The 20,323-nt window shown below is 32.7% G+C and overlaps 1 protein-coding gene and 1 long non-coding RNA gene across 4 annotated transcripts in view; one reads left to right on the plus strand and one right to left on the minus strand.

The window, feature by feature from the left end:
• LOC106789772 (forkhead box protein O-like) overlaps positions 1-20,323 on the plus strand; it is an 89,725-nt gene that overhangs the window by 632 nt on the left and 68,770 nt on the right. The window contains exons 1-2 of one of the 3 annotated variants that reach the window (XM_014754252.1): positions 568-993; positions 1,067-1,844. In XM_014754252.1, coding sequence (XP_014609738.1) covers positions 1,299-1,844 — 546 coding nt within the window. In that variant the 5' untranslated portion in view covers positions 568-993; positions 1,067-1,298. Of the gene's footprint in view, positions 1-564; positions 1,845-20,323 lie in introns of those variants that run through there. The other 2 variants (XM_014754251.1, XM_014754253.1) reach the window with 2 other exon arrangements.
• On the minus strand, positions 5,504-9,642 carry LOC106789773. The gene is made up of 2 exons (XR_001382030.1): positions 9,403-9,642; positions 5,504-6,484 (listed from the first exon to the last, which is right to left on the minus strand). It is a non-coding gene; the product is annotated as an uncharacterized LOC106789773 (long non-coding RNA).

Below are 20,323 nucleotides of genomic sequence, written 5' to 3' on the forward strand. Positions count from 1 at the left end.
TCATTGACGAGAGAGAGAGAGAGAGAGAGAGAGAGAGACAGTGAGATATCAGGGAAATAAGAGGAGGAGGAAGAGGAGAGGAATAGGAGTATGAGGAAGAAGAGGAGGTGGTACATAATCGAAGTAAGGATCCATTATTTGTCGTGGTCAACGAGAAGATCTTAAACGGGGCTTTCCCTCCTAGCGGTGGGCCAATTTCTCTATCAAAACATGACCACGTGACGACGAGCGAGTACGACGGCGGCACAGCTTGTAAACATTGAGTTTAACCACGTGGTCTGCCCCTCTTCTTCATACCATCTTCTATCTTTCTTTTGATTCCTCTCTCTCGTTCCCTCCATCCGTTCCTCCCAACTTCCCTCCCACCTTCCCTCCCACCTTCCCACCCTCCCTCACTCACTCGTACACGTTCAATCGTTCCCGCGCGTCTCGGTTGCGCACACACCGATATATACCTCACCTCCCTGCTGCTCCCACACACACACACACACACATATATATACATCCCATAAGCGTAAACGACGTTCTCGCACGCTCTTTCCTTCTCTCTCTCTCTCTCTTTTTCTCTCTTTCTCTCTTTCTCTCTCTCGTGGCGACGAAGAGGAACGCGGCGCGCAGTACAGAGTGTATTCTCGCTCGATTGGCCGCCCAGTCGTGGTCGAGTCGATCCATCGTCGCGCTCGATTTTCTTCGCGATCCACAGTTATATTACTACTACTCTCTCTTTCTGCCTTTTTCCCTCCTTTTCTTTCTCTCTTTTACACGTATACACACAGCCTTTCTGCTGTGTGCACGCACACACTATCTATCTATATATTCTTTTTCTTCCTTTTCCACACTCGTTGTGGCAGGGTGTGCAAGTGGAACACGCAAGTTCAACACGCACTCGTTCCTTATCTTCGATACACTCCGCGTGCGTTCCTCTCAAAGTTCGGATTATTTTGGAATTTAATTGAGAATGGTTATTTTAAAATATGGGGGAAAGAGATTAAAGTAATTAGCGAAATTTAATAATCAAATAATACGAGACTAACGTTGGTTTATCTTCTCTTTCGTTTTATTCAAGGTTGAGAATAATATAAAGAAGAAGAAAGGAAATAAGATTATAGATAGACAAAGAGTTTTAAACGTATAGAAGAAGAAGTAGAAGAAAGAAGAAGAAGAAGGAGAAGGATTAGCAGTAGGAGGAAGAAGATCAAGCCCTTGTGTCGATGCGCGCGAGCGCAAGCGCGCTCAATTCTTAAGGTCGACGACTGTAGGGGACTACTTACTACCGGTACTTTTCTTGCCCGCGAAACATGCACGCGGTCAAAGTGGAATATACAGAAGAGGCCAACATGATGGACTCGGTCCCAACGGTATCATCCTCTTCGAGTACAACGACCGCATCTCAACAGCAGCAGCAGCAACAACAAGGAGTACCGTTTGACGAGAACAGTTTTGAGCCTCAAACGAGAGCAAGATCAAACACGTGGCCATTACCCAGGCCCGAAGGATACGTCGAAGGTAATGTTGGAGTAGGTGGTGTTGGAGTAGGTGGTGCTGGTGCTAGTGGTGCTTGTGGTACTGGTGCACAAACTGGAAATGACATTGGCGAGGCTGGTACACCACCTCAACAGAGTACCCTAGGACAAGGTGCTGGGAGTGCTGCTTTATTTCCCGTTAAGAAGAACTCTTCGAGAAGAAACGCATGGGGTAATCTCAGCTATGCCGATCTGATCACTCAAGCGATCACCAGTGCACCCGAACAAAGGCTCACTTTATCCCAGATTTACGAATGGATGGTCCAGAACGTTCACTATTTCAAAGACAAGGGTGATAGTAATAGTAGCGCCGGTTGGAAGGTAAGTTTTATACTTATTCAAATTATTTGTTATATCTATAGGTATATTTATTTGGAAATGATCGATTCGTTTAGTAAATAATCTATGCCTATTAGATAATATTATAACGTTGTAGTAAGCAGACTGTCCTAGCATAGATTATTACGCTCTTTATTTCCTTCGTTTGTATTTTGATTACGAGAGAAATGAATTTTAGTCTTTGAACGTTGAGCTATATTAAGACAAGAAGAAAAAAAGAGGAAGAAGATCTAACAAGATGGTATCGATCTATTACGAAATTATAAAATAATGATTACTTTTCGGTTAGTTACTTTAATTATTTAGGAACTTCATTGGAAATAATGGATGACGAATTATCTTTCTACGTAGATGTGATAGATCAGAGTCCGATCGATTAAAAGTAGGAAGATGATGATGATAATAATAATAATAAAAATAATAATCGTAGCGTGTGGATCGAAAAACGGATTGTTCTTTTTCTCTCTTTTCTACATCCTTATCTATCTATCTACCTATTCATCTATTTATTTATCTGTGTATCTATAAATCCACCTATCTCTCTTTTCGCATGCATATTTAATTATCGAGGAAATCGTTATCGCGCGCTACGAAACAACGTAATTTATAACGTAACGTCGTATATTTCGTAAGCTCGTTTTTTACTTTCAAGTTTTAGATCGGTGTCTTCCGTCTTACGCAACAATCGTGACGCGCGCTTTTGATAATATTGCATGGAGAAAAATGCATAATTGTGTTGTATGGTGAATTATGTATATGTTGTATATTGTGACAAACTTAACTAAGTAAGTTTATTGGTACAGAGAAAATTTTCCATATAACGTTCTGTTATATAAATCGACTAATCTTTAAGTTAATACAAGAAACAAAAAAAAAGGCCATCTATATCGAGTCTAAAGTATAATTATCGCGTATCGTGAAAATTATGCAAATAAAATTGGTGTATCATAAAAAAAAAATAAAGAAGCAGAGAAAAACTTTAGATATTTTTAAGTAAACACAAATTGTATTAATTATTAAAAGCTAATTTCTTTTTTTTCTTTTTCATTATCATACACCCATTTAATATTCATTATGCTTATAACATATTCATACTTTAGAATTGAGAATATATTTAATAAATGAAATAATAATAATAATATCGTTCTTTATGGAAAGATTTGAGTAGAATTTAATAGGAAAATTTACCTACCAATACTTTAGTTCGATATTACATACATACATAGATATATGCATACGCGTATAGATGTTATTTCAATAAATAATAGGCATTAATAGTAGCATCGAGTTTGATTGTAATTTTATTGATTTTTTTTCTGTCTAGATAAAAATTGAAGGAAATTTTTGCATGATTTAGCGGCGCCTGACGTATACGTAGATCACGTTTCTTGCTCGAACGTTTTACCGAGAAAAATGTGTCATTATTATTATCATTATTTTATCATTATTATTATTATTAATATTATTATTATTTTTACTATTATTATTATCGTTGGCCGATCAACGTTTCACGTAAGTATGCACTTACAAATTCTTCGGTGCTAACGGTTTACGACGCATCGCGAGTTATCAATGAGTCTTCTTGGAAACTAATGGCGTCTAGGAATTCAAGGATTCGCGGAAATTACTAACGATTTTTCCGTTTACAATTATCTATATAGTTAGGAACTTCATTTTCTTATTACACAGTTAATTTGTTCCGCGTTACATCAAAACTGTTTTAAGCAAAATTAAAAGAGTTCGATGAGAGATACACGTCAGTGATAAATTAGAACTGTTCGTGTTTATTATTCATTAAAAAATGATTTTCGTTAATTCGTCATCATAATTGATTAAATAAATGGGTGTCTAAAAAAAAAAGGCATATGCTAAAAAAAATTCAATAAAATTGACAGGAAAATGTGAAAGCAATTAAAAAAGTAGTTGATGCATAACATACATTTATTTGTATATTTTTTACTCTTTGAAAAATAAATAAATAAATTGATTATTGAGAAAGAGTAATTTAATTACTGCAATATATATGCACAAATTGTGAAATAATTGGTCAGTATATACGAATATTTTGTTGAGTACTTATAAATAAATGAAATATCAATACTATATCGCGAATTTTGTCAGTATAATATTGCTTATTTGTGTTCATTCAAAGTTTATTGTTAATACAGATCACTTATAATATCACGTAATGATTTTATTTTATTATAAATATTGATATGATTTATATTTAAAATAGAGGAATGTGTTAATGAATATTTTAGCTTAGTCCCAACAAAATATTAATTCAATAAACAAACTTGACCAACCATTAAAAGAAATGATTACAATTAATTGCCTGCAGCAATTAAAAAATGTAACGAAAATTTGGTTCGATATTGAAAAAGATAAATAAATTTGAAAAGTGAAATATATATAGTTAGATCTATGATAAATGGATGTTGCGTTCTATTCGTGGTCAACAGCACTTAATTCACCTTGCCAGGAGCAAGGCTACGATTTCTTCTATGCCGCGCATAGTAAATTGTGAAAGAATCGTCTCGCATACTTGCCTTTACAAGTATTACAACTCGACTCGAATCTAATCGACTTGGTTATTCGATAGAAACGTAGGACAGCTGCTTCTTACTCGTCGTACACCTTTCTCTCCTAGAATTTCTCGCCCAAAGCTATTTTCTTATATGCGTTCGTTGGCTACTAGGTTACAAGTGTCTCCTATATTTCCTTCGAATATTTTATTTTAATTCATGTTGTTTATTCATTATGTAGAAATTGCATAAATACCTATATATATATATATATATTGTATATACGTGTATTAATTAAAAGAGATAATTATATATTATTCGCCGATTTGTGTAAAGAAATATATCTTTGAGGAAAATTAGTAGATATAAGATACTTTTGTTTGACACTGTACGTATTACATATGTATCTGCGCAGATAAAATTTACATATTGGACATAGACATTTGATAGGACGCGATGATAGAAATGATTAAAGCATTACTCATGATTACTTATTTTCTCATCCCATAGGAATATGTTAATGAGATTATTAATTTTAATGCGGAGGAAACATTTTGAACATATAAAAAATCAATTCTACTTATGAGACGAGTATATAATGACAAGATAGATAAGTTTGAAGAATTCGTTTGGAGTTGCCACAAGTCTTCCATGATTTTCATCATGATCTACGGTGATAAATGTGCATAATATATATATATTATACACACACGCATACACGCATATATATATATATATATATATATATATATGTATGCATGGATCAACCTTCGATGACGTAATGGCAATACAGATGATGCTGTGTAACCGCACTCTTCACGTAATATACCCTTGACTCTTTTAATGAGTATCGCACATTCGTTACGTATGTTGCGCTTCGTAGAACATCCAAGTTGAACTGGAAGTTTGCATCTTCGTCTATATGCGTGAATACCATTTAGATGTTTTATTAATTTCGTATTTAATCGCATCGATAAATGGTCAAATAGGAAATTCATCGAAATGATATAAAATGCAATAATAATAATAATAATACAGATATACGATAGTTATCCCGTGATTAATTGTTAATCATGTCCACTTGTCTTTTTAATTTTTTCCTTTACATCTTTTTTCTTTTTTTTTTTTGTCATCGATAAATAATCAGACCCGACAGAGACCTTGGATTTTTAAAGAGATCGAAATCGAATCGATGATAGAGACTGTAACGTCGCGACAGTTTCATTTTTTTTTCTTTTTTCTTTCTTACAATTACTTTTGTTTTTATTTTTTTACATTTATCTCTTAGAAACATTTGATATACATACGTATCGATTATTACGATAGTGTGGATTGATTCTATCGTCCAAAAATTACTGTCACAAAGAATATATGTAAAGAAATAATATAATATATTATATCTCTACGTTATATATGTGTTATTTCTCACGATTAAATTTTGTTAGATAATTATAGTCCGACGTAAGTCGTGGATAGTACTACAGTAATTTATTCTCGTAATGGTGATCAAAATTACCTTGAATTATCGAGTGTATATATCATTTGCGACGTCTACTTTTGTATTTCGCGTTTATTATATTGAAATCTTATTTCTTTTCGATTAAAATTTATCAAAGTTTCGTACATTTTCTTTTAGACGTGTTATTTGAACTTTTTCGAAAAAGTAGAGTTAAAATTGACGAAGAAAAATAATCAATAAAAGAATACCGAGAATGAAATTGGTATTAACGTTAGAACAGATCACGTTTTGGTTGCATAAAAGTAGTAACGATAACTCGAATACATATATATGGTATGTATTGGTCGTGTATATTGCGCGTAAAATGTTGAACGTTTCTAATTCGTCTTCTTTTTTCTCGTACGGCCTTCTTAAAGGTAATAAAAAGAAAAAAAAACCTGAGAATGACGCAAGGTGGACGCCACCGACAAGAAGATTATCTTTTTCTTCTAATGTCATCTAATGTTTCATTTTGGTTACGACACGCGGTGCACCGAAATAGAAAGATTTAAATGCGAACGATAACATCTTTGCTATTACCAACCACTTGTAACACGTGGCCGCAATTACGAATCGTCATTCCTAACATTCAATTCTACCTGAAAGAAAGAAAGAAAGGGAAATTAGAAAAAAAAAACCATCGAACATTTCTAATCATTCAATAATTCCTCCAAAAATGTTTTGCTCGATTTTAAATGTTAATTTTAAGATTGAATTTTTAATTCGAGAAGAGAATGGAAGAGAGAAGATCTTTATAATGTAATTATTCGTTAAATATTTGTTTTTTCTTTTTATTCTATATTTCATTTCAATAGCAAATTCATCGAGTTGAGAAGTTGCATTAAAAAGATAGAAGCAAAAAAGAAGAAGTATAGATAAAACCGAAGAAATCTATGAATCAAAAATGTCATATTGTTTTTTTTCTTATCACGTTGAGAGAGCTTTAGTTTGAATATTGACAAAAGAAATAAAAAGATAATAGTTATCTTATTAATCGTGATATACGGAAGACGGTTTTTTTCTCTGGCGACCAATGAAAAGCGAGATCGTGGGATCTCGTTTGAGGTGTGTTCTGCGTAGGTACCACGAGTACAACTGTGCAAATACGATTTAGATATTGATATTGAAATGTTCGCGGTACGGTTATTTATCGTTTATGCCTATCGTCGTTATCGTTTTTCATGTCTCTCAAAAAGAAATACGCGTTACTAAAGTGTCCGACGATTGCTTTTTTTCTTTCAAGAACGTCTGCAATACTTTATTTTATATCCATTATTTTGATTATATTAATTATTTCACATATATTGAATTTTATCGTTAAAATATAATTACTAACGTGCATTGAATAAAAGAAATAATTTCGAAATCACATTTTCCATTAGATGAACATTTTATCCTCGAACACATATCACTATAACGAATATACTTTAGTTTAACAATCACAAAATATTACTAAAATACATTACAGCATTTCTTATATATTTTCAATGATTGTTAATTAATCGAAAAAAAATGTGTATTGTAATTTAGAAGCACTGAGTATATGTTCGGCGCACCGTCCTAGTAGAAATCCACCGTTCAACTGAGTCATTGTCTTCTATGAAAGTGTTTTTATTCAATGTTGTTTATATGAGCTTTCAAAGAGTGTTTTTCATTATACATATATGTACATGTAGTCTTAGGAAAGTAATTTAAACAAGTATAAATAGAAGACATTTAAAATAACTTTCGTAGATGATAACGAACCAATCTTACAGTGTATTCCAAAGAGGACAGTACGTGGAACTTAAAAACAGTAATTTTAAACTACAATATACATTTTCTTAGATTAATTTACAAAAAGGTCCAGTCTGAAGGAGAAATTCGAAGAGGACGGTGCTCCGAATATATCTTCCGAGATTTTAGACAATAATAGATACTTCTATCAATTATTTAACAATTATTTTAATAATCTAATACACTTCTCTTTATATTTCAGATTATTTAAATAGATATGTATTGGTTTAAACATTACATACGTATCAATGTACTTTACCACGACGTTTTTTATTTTTTTTTCAAAGAAAAAATGTAGTTAATAGTGGTGCACGATTTTAAGGAATATTCGTTATACCTACTACTTACTCGGGACAGAACGTAGGACATGCGCATAGCACGAAATAATCTTTGCACCTGTTGAATAACGACACCTCTTTGTAGAATGAACGAGAAAGAGAGAAAAAGTGGAAGAGAGACAGAGATAATAGAAGAAGAAGAAGAAGAAGAAGAAGAGCTATTACATACTTCCGCCTTCGTTTTCTATTTTTTTTCTTCTCGTACATTTCTCGCATAAGTATACACATATGTACACAGATATACGATATATTATATATAAATATATATATATATATATATAGATACGTAAGTACATAAGGTAACTAACTAACGCACTGTCATCGATTCACGGTTTAGATTCGGTCGATCGATTCTAAGGGATAATAACGAGCTTGTAAACACTTATCCAGGCTACGTAAATCAACGTTAGCAGTATATTATAGTATGTAATAGCAGCTACGAGATACTAAAAGCTGAGAGGCATGTAATCGGTAACGTCTATTCACGCGTATCGATTGGATCTCTAACGCGTGTGAGGAAAGATCGTCTCTTCAATACTTGCGAGTCATCTTTTTTTCTTTCTTTTTTCCTTTTTTTTTCTCTCCTCGATCTTGTTTAACCCTTTGAATGAAATCCATTGCGAAACTTCAATCATTATCCTATACAATTTAGTTACAAACATTTCGATAGATTTATTATATGATTTTCTTTATTTTTCAATTATTTTTCGATATCAATTACGTTCATTTATTATCTCGAGAAATCACCATGTTTAAATTATTTCGAGTAGAATTGTATTAGAACGGTAAAGAAAAAAAAGCAATTGGAAATATCGAAAATTGGACAGAAGGAACGTTACGTAATGAAAAAATTGTTAGATCGTTCTTAGACGTTTTACGAGGAGTGACGTCGCGAGACAGTCGGTTAATGACCAATTAAAAAGTAAAATTTCTCTATCTATTTTTTTTTTCTCACTTCCTTTATTTCATTATCATCTGACAAAATAAATAAAAAGGATAGAGAAAATATCATGTATAGCAGGGGTATATCGTTTTTTACGAATATATATTATACATTTTAAAATACAAATTAAATGAGAAAATTGAGAGACCAGAAAAAAAATGGTCTCAAATAAAACAGCAGATTGACTTAAAAGATTAATTTCAAGATAGAGTTGATGAAATCTTATCAGCGTTATCAAAGAGATATTATAGAACAATATGTGTGGATCGCATTGGGAGAAAAAAAAACAAGAAGAAGAAGAAGAAAAAGTATCGATACGACGCGTTATTCGATTTCAAAGCTCAGATGGGATAATACTATGAAGGGTTAAACTTCGAATGCAGCCATTATTATAGCCGCAACAAGAGACACTTACTTACTTACTTTACTTTACTTTACTCTTACATACTTACATACTTACATATAGTTTCTCTCTTTATCTCTCTTTAACCAATGCCAAGAAAGAAGAGATGGGAAGAAGAAAGAAGTCGACTACTACTCTGTTGGCGAAGACTGTACAAGTCTGCCTGCTGTGTCGTCGTTCGTTGTCAATTCTGGTGCGTAGTATGTGCGAATGTTCAAGAACGACCGAGTAGAGTGGCAAAGAGAGGAGAGAGAGGAGAGAGAGGAAAAAGGGGGAAATGAGGGGGGACAGAGAGAGAGAGAGGGTGAGGAAAAAGAGAGTAAAGGAGAGGGAGAATAAGAAACATTGGTTTAACCAATAATCGTGCACGATGAGGGGGGCACGGTTGATACCACCACTGTGCTTACGTCGCAATTGTACAAACACACATTCGAACATGCACACACACACATATCTATACTTTTATACATATAATTAGAGTTTTCTACCTACTCACATGGAGAACATGTTGCGTATGTAAGTAGTGGATATATATACCTATATATACCTATATATATATATGTGAAGAGTAGCAAGTAGCTTCTTCGTTTTGTCTTCTTCTTCCTCGTCGAGTTTCCTGGCACGTGCATATCTCTGTCCTTTTCTTTAGATATATTTCTATTTCTCTCATTGTCCATCAGTCAGTGTTCTTCCCTTTCCTTCTTGCGTTGTATTACTCTACACTTCATCTTCTTCTTTATCTTCGTTTCGTGTTCGTTTACTTCGGTAGTAATCAACGATCTTGTGCTCCTACCACTGTGTTAACTCGACTCAACTTGCTCGCCTCTTTAGGGTCAAAGTCAAGCCTGCGAGCCATTCAAGGAGAGAATCTGCACAAGATGTTACAGAAAGAAATTATATCAAGGAATTATTTTCAACTTCAAATATGTGTAATATCTTATTTATTATATATATATATATATATATATAGGTTTAGATTAAAATTTATTTCTAACGGGTAAGCTATACAAATATGATTAAGAGATTTTTCTAGGTGGGGGTATTTATATAATGTAATAAACATTTTTGTTTTCTCTACAAGTTTTTAACATATTTGTCATAGATTAAAATGTATTTTTTCTGTGTATCTCTTTATCAATATTTTTCTTAAATGTTTGCTTACGTAGGATGCAACGTTTGAAAAAAAAAATGATCTTTACGCGTGCGAAAAACGTTTATTTACACTTTATCATCTAATATTATTTATATTGATTTAAAATGAATGGAAGGAATATAGGATATGTTACGTTACGTTTAATAAAATTCCTTTTACGAAATCTCTATTTCTATAGAATATAGATATAATGTAATAAAAATCCTTTCGTTGAACGTTTCGAAGTCATAGACTTATGAACTTGTTACTTTAATCGCTCTGTCAGACTACTGTTTTCCACGTAGGAAGGCTTTTATTCTAATTAGGAACCGATGCCCGAGGGAAGAGCTGTTCCGTTTCTAGCATAGCACAGTTGAAAACATATGATTGTGTTACCGAACACAGCACGACTTGGATAATAGTATTCTATCTTCGCGAACTACATATACGTATGTGTATAATACATACAAAAAAAAAAGATTTATCTATCTCTATAAAAATCTTTAAATTATTAGATCAATTCTTACAATTTTTTAAAACAGAAATATGTATATATATATATATATATATTATATCATATTTCAATAAAAGGGAAGTAAAAAAAGAAATGAAAAGAATAAAAAAAAAGTTTTGCAAATGTCACGTTGTAAAGGAAGGAATATAATTTGGAAATAACATTTATAACGTAGTAGGATGATAAATCATGATAGCCATAAGGTCGCCCATATATGATCGTACAGAATTTTTATAATATGTAAATTACGCGATACGATAAGATGAATTACAATAATTCTACTCCGAAGATTTATAAGGTAGTTTCATTCTGCTTCTTTTTTTTTTTTTATTTCTTTTTTTTTCCGTCTTCTGAAATCGAATGGCTATCGAAAGATCGCTTTGAATTTCATTTCGTTGTTGAACTTTCGTCATCGAAGAATTATCATTGAAAATCATGAGACGTGGCACTAGTTTTACGCGCTCTTTTACGAATCAACTCGTATCCCCAACATCATTCGAGATTTGTTCGATTCGATTCGATTATTCTCGCGTGTTGGTTTCGTGGCTCCCGTGTATAAAACGCGACGACGAGTTTTGTTATCCAACAAGTGGCGTAAAGAAGGTGCCGAGGACGTCAAGAAACCAAGAGGGGCACGGCTTCTAAACTTAGCATTATCTCTTTCTCACTCTCACTTTCTATCAATCCACTCGCGTAATATCAAAAAACGTAACTTTACTTGCGATTAGATTTAACTGGCCATCTACTGTTATAACCAAACTACGATCAACTATCCACGTGAAATATTTCACTTCATTTAGTAACATTTTTGTAGAAATAATTTGTCTAAATGAGCTCACGTTAACCAACCAAACCGGTTCCATTCTTCTCTCTAACGTTATGTGCGATAACGAAATACGAAGTTCGATTTGTTGAACGTTATGTAAGATTATCGAACGCACGAAAGATCACCGAGCCAACCGCTAACATTTTCAAACGTTACCCACATCTCGTGGGAATTTTATATTTGCACGTTTTTTTTTTCTTCTTTTTTTACTCGAAGTTATAATTAAAAAAGGTGTAATGTCGAGTTTGGATAAAGTAATCTCAGGATAAATAATATTGTATTTCTTAAAGTTTGTTATATTCATTTAATCAACAAGACAATCTTAATAATTGTCATATATTTAATGTCTATCTATATGTATAACTCTATTGCAATAACGCAGTTTCTGTATTTTCCATAGTTTAGTAATAGACTATCGCAGTTAGATAAGGTTGGTAACGTTTACACTGACAATGAGACAACGTTACGAGAAAATAAGATAGAATAGAAATTTTCCATCTTTTTCTCTCGTTAACTTTTTGCACGATGTCTTTTCTTTCTCTCTTTCCGGATCATAATCATCGAAGCACGGGTGGTACGTGTATAGTATGTTTAATGAAGTCCGATAAGTAATTGTATGCGTATGTACATATATATATATATATATATATATATATATATTTAAATATTTATCTGTGTAGATACGCGAGCATAAAAGAGAGAAAGAACGTTGTCTATTGCGCCTTTGGCTAACAGTTATAAGGATAACCTATGATCCGTGAGGAGTATAACGATTCTTCTTTGAACGATTCCCTCCTTGTCGGCGGCATTCGTGCATGCGTAATCGAAAATTATCACTACATCACAGCTTGCGCAATAATTACGTTCTCCTGATATATTATTTACGCTAATAGAAGTATTTAAAGAAGAAGAAGAAGAAGAAGAAGAAGAAGAAGACAAAAAAAATCACTCTTCATTACTTTCTTTTATTTATTAAACCCTTAAAACTTACACTCGCACAGTTAACTCGAGCGAATAAGAAGAAGACCCGTATAGAAACGTGCACACTCGAATTAACTCGAGCACCGTCTTATTTTAATGTAAATATATGCTGATATAAAACTTGAGCAATGTGAACAAAAAAAAGACGTCATTATTATTATACAGAAAAAGAAAGTGATTCTTTTAATAGAATATATCTGTAGATTATTTAATCGAATCATTTCGGCGATATTTCGTATGCCTAAAAATATTCGCGGATGCAAAAACAAAGAAAAAAAAAAAATACATGATCTTTTTATGCACGATTGAAAAAATATTGACAAAAAATTATGACTATTTTAATATACATCGCGGTATAATTTAAGCAAATAATTTCTTTAACATTTCGTTTATTAAAAATATCCTAGACTATATGAAGAAATTTTCTCCTTTCTGCACGATTTAATAAAGAAAAAACTTGTCCACTTTTAATATATATTTGCATAATTTTTAATCAAATATCTTTATCAACATTTCGTACTTCTCAAATATTAACGGATAAAATAAAATCAAATGTTTTGCACGGTTTTCGAATAAAATGAAATTTGCGTTAAAGGGTTGGACCGTAGTAGAGAAAAAGAAGAAAAAATCCAGATATTGTTTACTTATTGTAAATTGGCAAAAGAAAATATAAACAATAAGAATAAATTGTATAAGTGTAGTAGTAGTAGAGGTAGCAGTTGAGGTTTTGCAACTTCTTTTCGGCGTGCTTGCCACCTTGCAGGCTATTTTCGAGTACGATACGAGCAAGTATGGGGAAGGAGTGAGTTAAAGAGAGAGAGAGAGAGGTCGAATGTGTTCTAAAAATAAACGACGAGCACATTGCGAGCCATTTTATTCGGTGGGAGCAGTGAGTTAGCTCGTAGATCGTATTTTGTGGAGGTGGTAAGGTCGAATGTGCGTTGTGTCGAACGAACATTTATGCCACATTGTGGCGGCTTTCGATTTATAACGGGTGTTTATAATATTACGATGAGTACAGATATTTACTTATTTTTTTCGATTGCAATTGCAGGTCATTTAACTCAAAGCATCGAATTTATTTTCTATCTTTCAATAATTCTACCGATTATATTCTATACTATATTCATTTGATTTAATTTTTAACTTTAACGATAAAACGTATGCACACAAACACACGGAGACTGGACAATTTAAATATAGAAATAATTTGTATGTAAAAAGGAGCATTTCTTTTGTCTCGTCTCATATGTCATACGTCGATGACTCTGTTTTCTTCTTGCTGGAGTACGATGTACTACAAGTTTCCTCTTGTTGTTTCCATCATCTCTTTCTCTTGCTCTCTCTCGTCTCTCAAAATTGAAAGATATATTGCTACCCGTTTGTGACCCCTTGCGATGAAAATTTATTCCATTTCGAATTCAAACGAACTCGATCGTGGCCCCACTCTCTTTCCCTTTCATTCCTATGCTTTATCTTTTTTATCATCATCTTATCCTTGGACAGCCATTGTGTAAGATATCTCTACTTTATTTAGTTTACAATAGGAAACAACAAAATATTCAATAAATGAGAATATAAAAAGAAGGAGAGGGATGAAAATGTTTGTTAAAATTTCAGATCTATCATTTATTCGAAATACTTCAGTCGTGTTGGGAATCCTAATAATTTCGTGATTTATTCGAAATACTTATAACCTATTTTAAGAAATAGAAAAAAATCAATTTATTTCCAGTGCGAGTAACGTAGCAAACATTTTTTTTATATATATCATTCTCTGGTGTAACTTAACGGAAGTTGTCGTTGAGTCTTCGCGTAGATCTTCGTCGTTTCTCAAAATATCATTCACGGTTATCCGTCGAGCTCTTTTCACACTCCTCGTATGCGTGTGCGTGTGCTCGCATTAGGAACTAGATTATGCGCATTATAATCTTTTGTGCCTGCTATACTACTTATGCGACGACGTATATTTCTATCTTTTTTCTTTTTCGAGTAAATGCAATGCGCAACCCTGACGCATTTCGTTATCCTTTTTTTCTTTACTTTTTTTATTCTTCTTTTTTCACGAGTTACCAAGTATGTATGTCTTCCAAGTTCGCTATAGTACCCTACGTATGTTAGAAAAAATAAACTGCTGCGAAATGACGTTGGATAAGACGAGAAGATGTCGAATGAATTTTCTGTTGTGTGTGTGTAAAATTTGTTCTTTTTTCGATTTGGTCGAAATTCGTGTCCTTCTTTTTTTTTTCTTTTTATTTTCTTATCGAGTCATAGATATCGATATCGAGTTGAATTCGACTCGACCTTCGAGCTTGTTAAAATACGTTAAAGCACGAATTTATCGAGATATATCTAAAAATTTGATAAAATATGAAAACGCTCTTGTTTTTTTTTCCCTTTTTTCTCTCGTAGCGCGTTAATTCTCTTAACAATAATAATATTTCTATTTTTTGCCATAATTTTATTTTGAGAAATAAATAATAGTCACGTGCGTTTAACGCGTTGATTCACGAGAAACTCGTTTGCCCGTTCCACCCTGAATATTATCGTTACGTGACGTAACGAGATTTATGATTCTCGGGCGCTTTAACTTGGAGATATCGAGCTTTTGTATGCGTATGTTGCATAACGCGAATGGGGATCGTGAATTTTTAGGATTTCCATTTTAACGAATTGACAGTTTTGTTAATAAATACCCAGCTTGATTTCAATCGAACGACGAAAACCTCCTCGAGTTTTATCCTTTCGTTTAAATAAATTAACGAGTACGTATTCTTATCGCGGGATCTTCAACCTTTGCAATACTAAAAATAAAACATTCCTCGATTTTTTTTTCTTTTCTTCGAGTTAAAGTCGTAATTACGACTAGATAAAAAGTAACGATTGATTTCATTTTATTCGTGTCTACACCGATAAGACTCGATGCAATTCAACGTTCTATATACAAATGAAGAAGAAGAACAAGTATGCCGAGTTATTGGAAATATTATTCTTAAAATAATATTTTCAATGTCGAATATGCAGGTATATAATATGCAACTCTCTTATAAATTTATATTTATAATCTTTATATATATATAAACGTCATGAAGAGTGGCCCACGTTTTATTACACACATTTACGAGTGTTTTACGATAAACGCACGTTGACTATTCTACACAATATGTAATATAAAAGATAGAGAATGGTTTTTCTTAAATGATGACAATTACGTGCTGCTCGAAAGAAAATGAAAAAAAAAAAAAAAGAATCCAATCAAAGATTTGTTCTATCTTTTTTTCAAGTATCGAGTTGTTGTATTCATTCGCGAGGTTACCAACAACGTTATCATACGTTATCACGCATCGAAGATAATCTTTGGTGAATTTTTCATTCGGAAGTTTATCGGTTGCTCGTCGTTATTCTTTCTTGCAAAACGATAGGACAAAAATTGATTAGATCGTGGATACGAGAAACGAACAAATGTTCCCAATGTGGCTGGATGGATGTTGAGAAGAATAAGAAGCAACGAACGAACGAACGAACGAACAACGCACGCAATCATTATCTTCTGTAACTCATTTTCAAATTTTAGTGACACTTTTGTGTACGAAAGAGAGAGAGAGAAAGAAGTTTATCACGCGGTGTTACCGGGCGCTTTATCACCGCGTTTTGTTTGACGTTGCTTATTGCTCACGACGCAGATACAATGAGAAAACAGTAAATTATAAAGATTATACAAATTATTTCTTTTTATTTGTTCAATATTTCGACCAAATTTTGTCATCAGTCTTTTGTCAAATAAATGTTCTTTCTATAAGAGAATATTTGGTCCGAACAAATCAAAATTTTTGGTTAGTATTTATAATAATAGGCACAAGATTGTATATTAATATCGGATCAATTTTTCAATACAAATTTTGAATGCCAATCATACTGCCCAATCATTTTTCTTCTCCCTTTTTAGATTCGTTTTTTTACTTATTATATTTCGTTTTTGTTAGTCATCAAGCCTAATACATAATCTTGAAAATAATCGTTAGTTAATATAGGATTTTACAAAGTAATTAAATTCAAATTTACGCATATCAAAACTAGGCAATAAATTTAACATTTTATATACATATAAATTTATATTCTATACTATTTATTATTTTATTCTCGGATATAAAAAATATTAAGTGATAATAAATTAGTTATACACGTGGAATAAAATATAACGTTCTCAGATGAAAATTTCTATTATTTCTGCGTACGAAAAGAAAAGGGAAGCGGGGGTGAAGGGACGATTGAGAGGATAAAAAAAGAAAATAGAAAAATAATAGAAGAAATATAGGAAAAAGATATGTGTTTTCCTATTTAAAGTCCATTAAAAATTCGAAGAAACATTCATACGACCTTCGGTGGTCAAGTTTTACGAGTCGAATGTAAATCGCGTCAAGGGCCAAAATTCCAAGGACGTCATCGTCGTTAGTACGTCCAACACGCTACACACACACGTGCTGTTCATGGTGTTGGTGATTCTGTTGCCGATGGTACACTCGTTCGTTCATTCGCTCATTCGCTGGTTTGCTTGCTGAGCCTCTCTCACGACCTTGTACCTTGTTTCAACGAGGTCACTGGCCCCCATGGACCTCTCGTTTCAGATCAAATGAGAACCCGGTTCTTTCCCGTTCGATGGCCCTTAAACGTGTCCTCCCTTTCTCTCTCTCCCACTCTTCTACCTTTCACGGAATTATTGGCTCTCTCTCTCCATCTTCCTCTCTCTCTCTCTCTCTCTTTTTCTTCGAATCTTTTATGGTGGATCGATTAAGGTAATGAGAACCTTTTTTTGTTCTTTGCACTTATATGTATCTACTGCAGAAAGAGGTATTCAAATAAAACAATATATATATATATATATATATATATATATATACGATATTATATAATATCTTTTTCCCCCCATAAACTATCTTCCTCCTACATTTTGATCTTTAGAATTGAAAAGAAGAACGTATTTTATACAAAGTTGCATTTTTTCTTCTTCTGAAGTTCGCATCATTACTGGAACGTTCGATTGTGATTATAAGTCGTCAAAAGTGTGATACGTATAATATAAGTAGTACATATCTAGAAGTTGTTGTTATCAGATAAAGTCGATTCACCTCTTACAATTAGTAGATCTCAGTTGGTTGTTATCAATGTACATATTATATTTTCTCAAATCATATTTCTTTTATGACTTTTTCATTGTATTATATTTCCGTCTATCTATTATTTGTCTCTTTTTCTCCATCATTTTTCTAAAATTATAAATACACATACACGTATGTATAGTATAGTATTTATTTACTCTCGTTAGGATAGAAATATTAACGCTGTTTGACACGAAAGGATTGAAATATAAATTAATTAATTAATTAAATAAATACTCGCGCGTTGTAGAACGTGTCGTAAACTATTAACGCAGACGTTTTACACGTATATAGTATGAAAAATAAATGAAAATAGAAAAAGTAAGAGGAAAGAAAATATATTATACGTAACCGCGATTCTCTACGTTTCTCGCGGGCGTGTAACTATGTTTTAGCAAAGGCGATGAGATCACATATGATACTCTACATATATATTTAATCACGTTGTTGTTGTTGTTATTGCAATTGTTATTTTTCTTCATTCATTAAAAATGTATACGTATACATACTCTCTCCTTAGTCATAACTTGATTGAAACGTCACATTTCTTAAAAAGATAGATACTTTTAATTGTAAACATCGTTTGGTTACGCAAATAATAATGTGAAGTCATTTTACTCTCTCTCTCTCGCTCTCTGTTCATATATCAGTCGTATACAAAATAAAAAATATATTCCGATTTAGAAATATTTAATGTTTTCTTATCGGTGATCTATTATTTTTCAACTCGTACGATTACTTTTTTTCACGCGCGAACGATCGATATAAACAAGATTTTGCAATAGGACAACATGATTTTATAGAGAGACGATCGATATTAACCAGATTAATATTCCTTTTGCAATATGAAAATCATTTTATAAGACGCTCGTTATTAACGCGTTGCGATCAAGTACTATCGTAATCGCAGAAATATTAAATCGAGTATCAGACAGAGAGAAAATTAGTTAGAGAGAGAGAAATAGGAATATGATTACGCTGTACTCGTGCTTATTAATTAATGCAGAATTCTATTGATTTTACTCGAACGTTATCGATCGTCATCAACGACCTTTTCTCTCTCTCTCTCTCTCTCTCTCTCCTCCTCTCTCATTCTATCTGTCTCATTTGAACTATTACGAGTATCGTTGTATTGGTAATCGGAAAATGATTGGACGTTATGTGCACGCGTTTGCGATGAGGTAATGGAAAAATGTTACTCGCTACGAGAAGTTAATTAAAATAGGTTTTTGTGAGAAGAACAAAAAAATGATCTCGATCATTAACAACATACGGATGGAACTTTTACCTACGCTTAACACATGTTTCTGCTTTATTTATCCTGCATCTTATTTCTTTTTCTCTCTCTCATTTTTTCTTTTACTTATTTTTGATTTGGTTAATACTAAAGAATACACACAAAATACACAAATACGGGGAGAGTTTACGCATTAGAATAATACATAAATATATTTAATTATATTAATTCATCCCCTCTTTCTACTCTCTCGCTTTTCACAAAAAAAAAAATGATTAAACTTATTTTATTATTATTCGGGAATAAAATAATTGAAGAATGAATTTGAAATACGGATTGACAGACAGGTTGTGTGCTTGTCGCGATGCTTCTATAGTTATATACATACTTGCATGTATCATAGGAGGGGAATAAAAAAAAGAGGGAGAGAGATAAGCAGCTTGCAGATAACCGGCTCTTTATCGTTCTCGAGTCTTCACAGGGGTTATCGTTCTGACCACCGTTGCCACGTCCCGTGATCAAACCAAGAGAATATCCTATCCTTTCCTCGTGTGCGTATTTTATTTCTCCAAGCGAATACCATCGTGTTTTATCACCACCGAATACGATCTTCTCGTGCTTTTTTTTTTCTCTTTACTTTTTTTTGTTTTTACTTCTTTTCGTCTCCCCTTCCTCCAAACCTTCTTCTTCTTCTTCTTTTTCTTATCATCTCCTGATTGGCCTCTTTCCGATGAAACGGACATGGCTTCGTCGCTACGGCTACGTGTGTGTGACGTCCTCTTTAATTCTTCAATTTATTTTCTCCTTTCTCATTTATGTAATCATCAATCTATAGTAATCCATTACAAAATGATCTTTCCGTATCAAATATACGAGGAGAATATTTCCAAATAATTCAACATTACGATTCATTTTTGATCATATTTCCGTAGTTTTTATTTATATAACAATCCCTCTGTTTAGTATTTTTAACCACACGGTACAGACATATATATATATGTATCGTTATTTTAATCTCGTTGTTCAACCGTTTGAAAAAATTTGTGCGTCTTTTTTTATTGTTGTTGTTTTAAACTTATATGCACGTTTAGATAAGAATAATTTACATACCGAGCCTGTGTGCATATGTAAA

The sequence above is a fragment of the Polistes canadensis genome, unplaced genomic scaffold, assembly GCF_001313835.1.
Source record: "Polistes canadensis isolate GaletaPanama2010 unplaced genomic scaffold, ASM131383v1 scaffold_203, whole genome shotgun sequence".
In the NCBI taxonomy this organism is placed as follows: Eukaryota; Metazoa; Arthropoda; class Insecta; order Hymenoptera; family Vespidae; genus Polistes; species Polistes canadensis.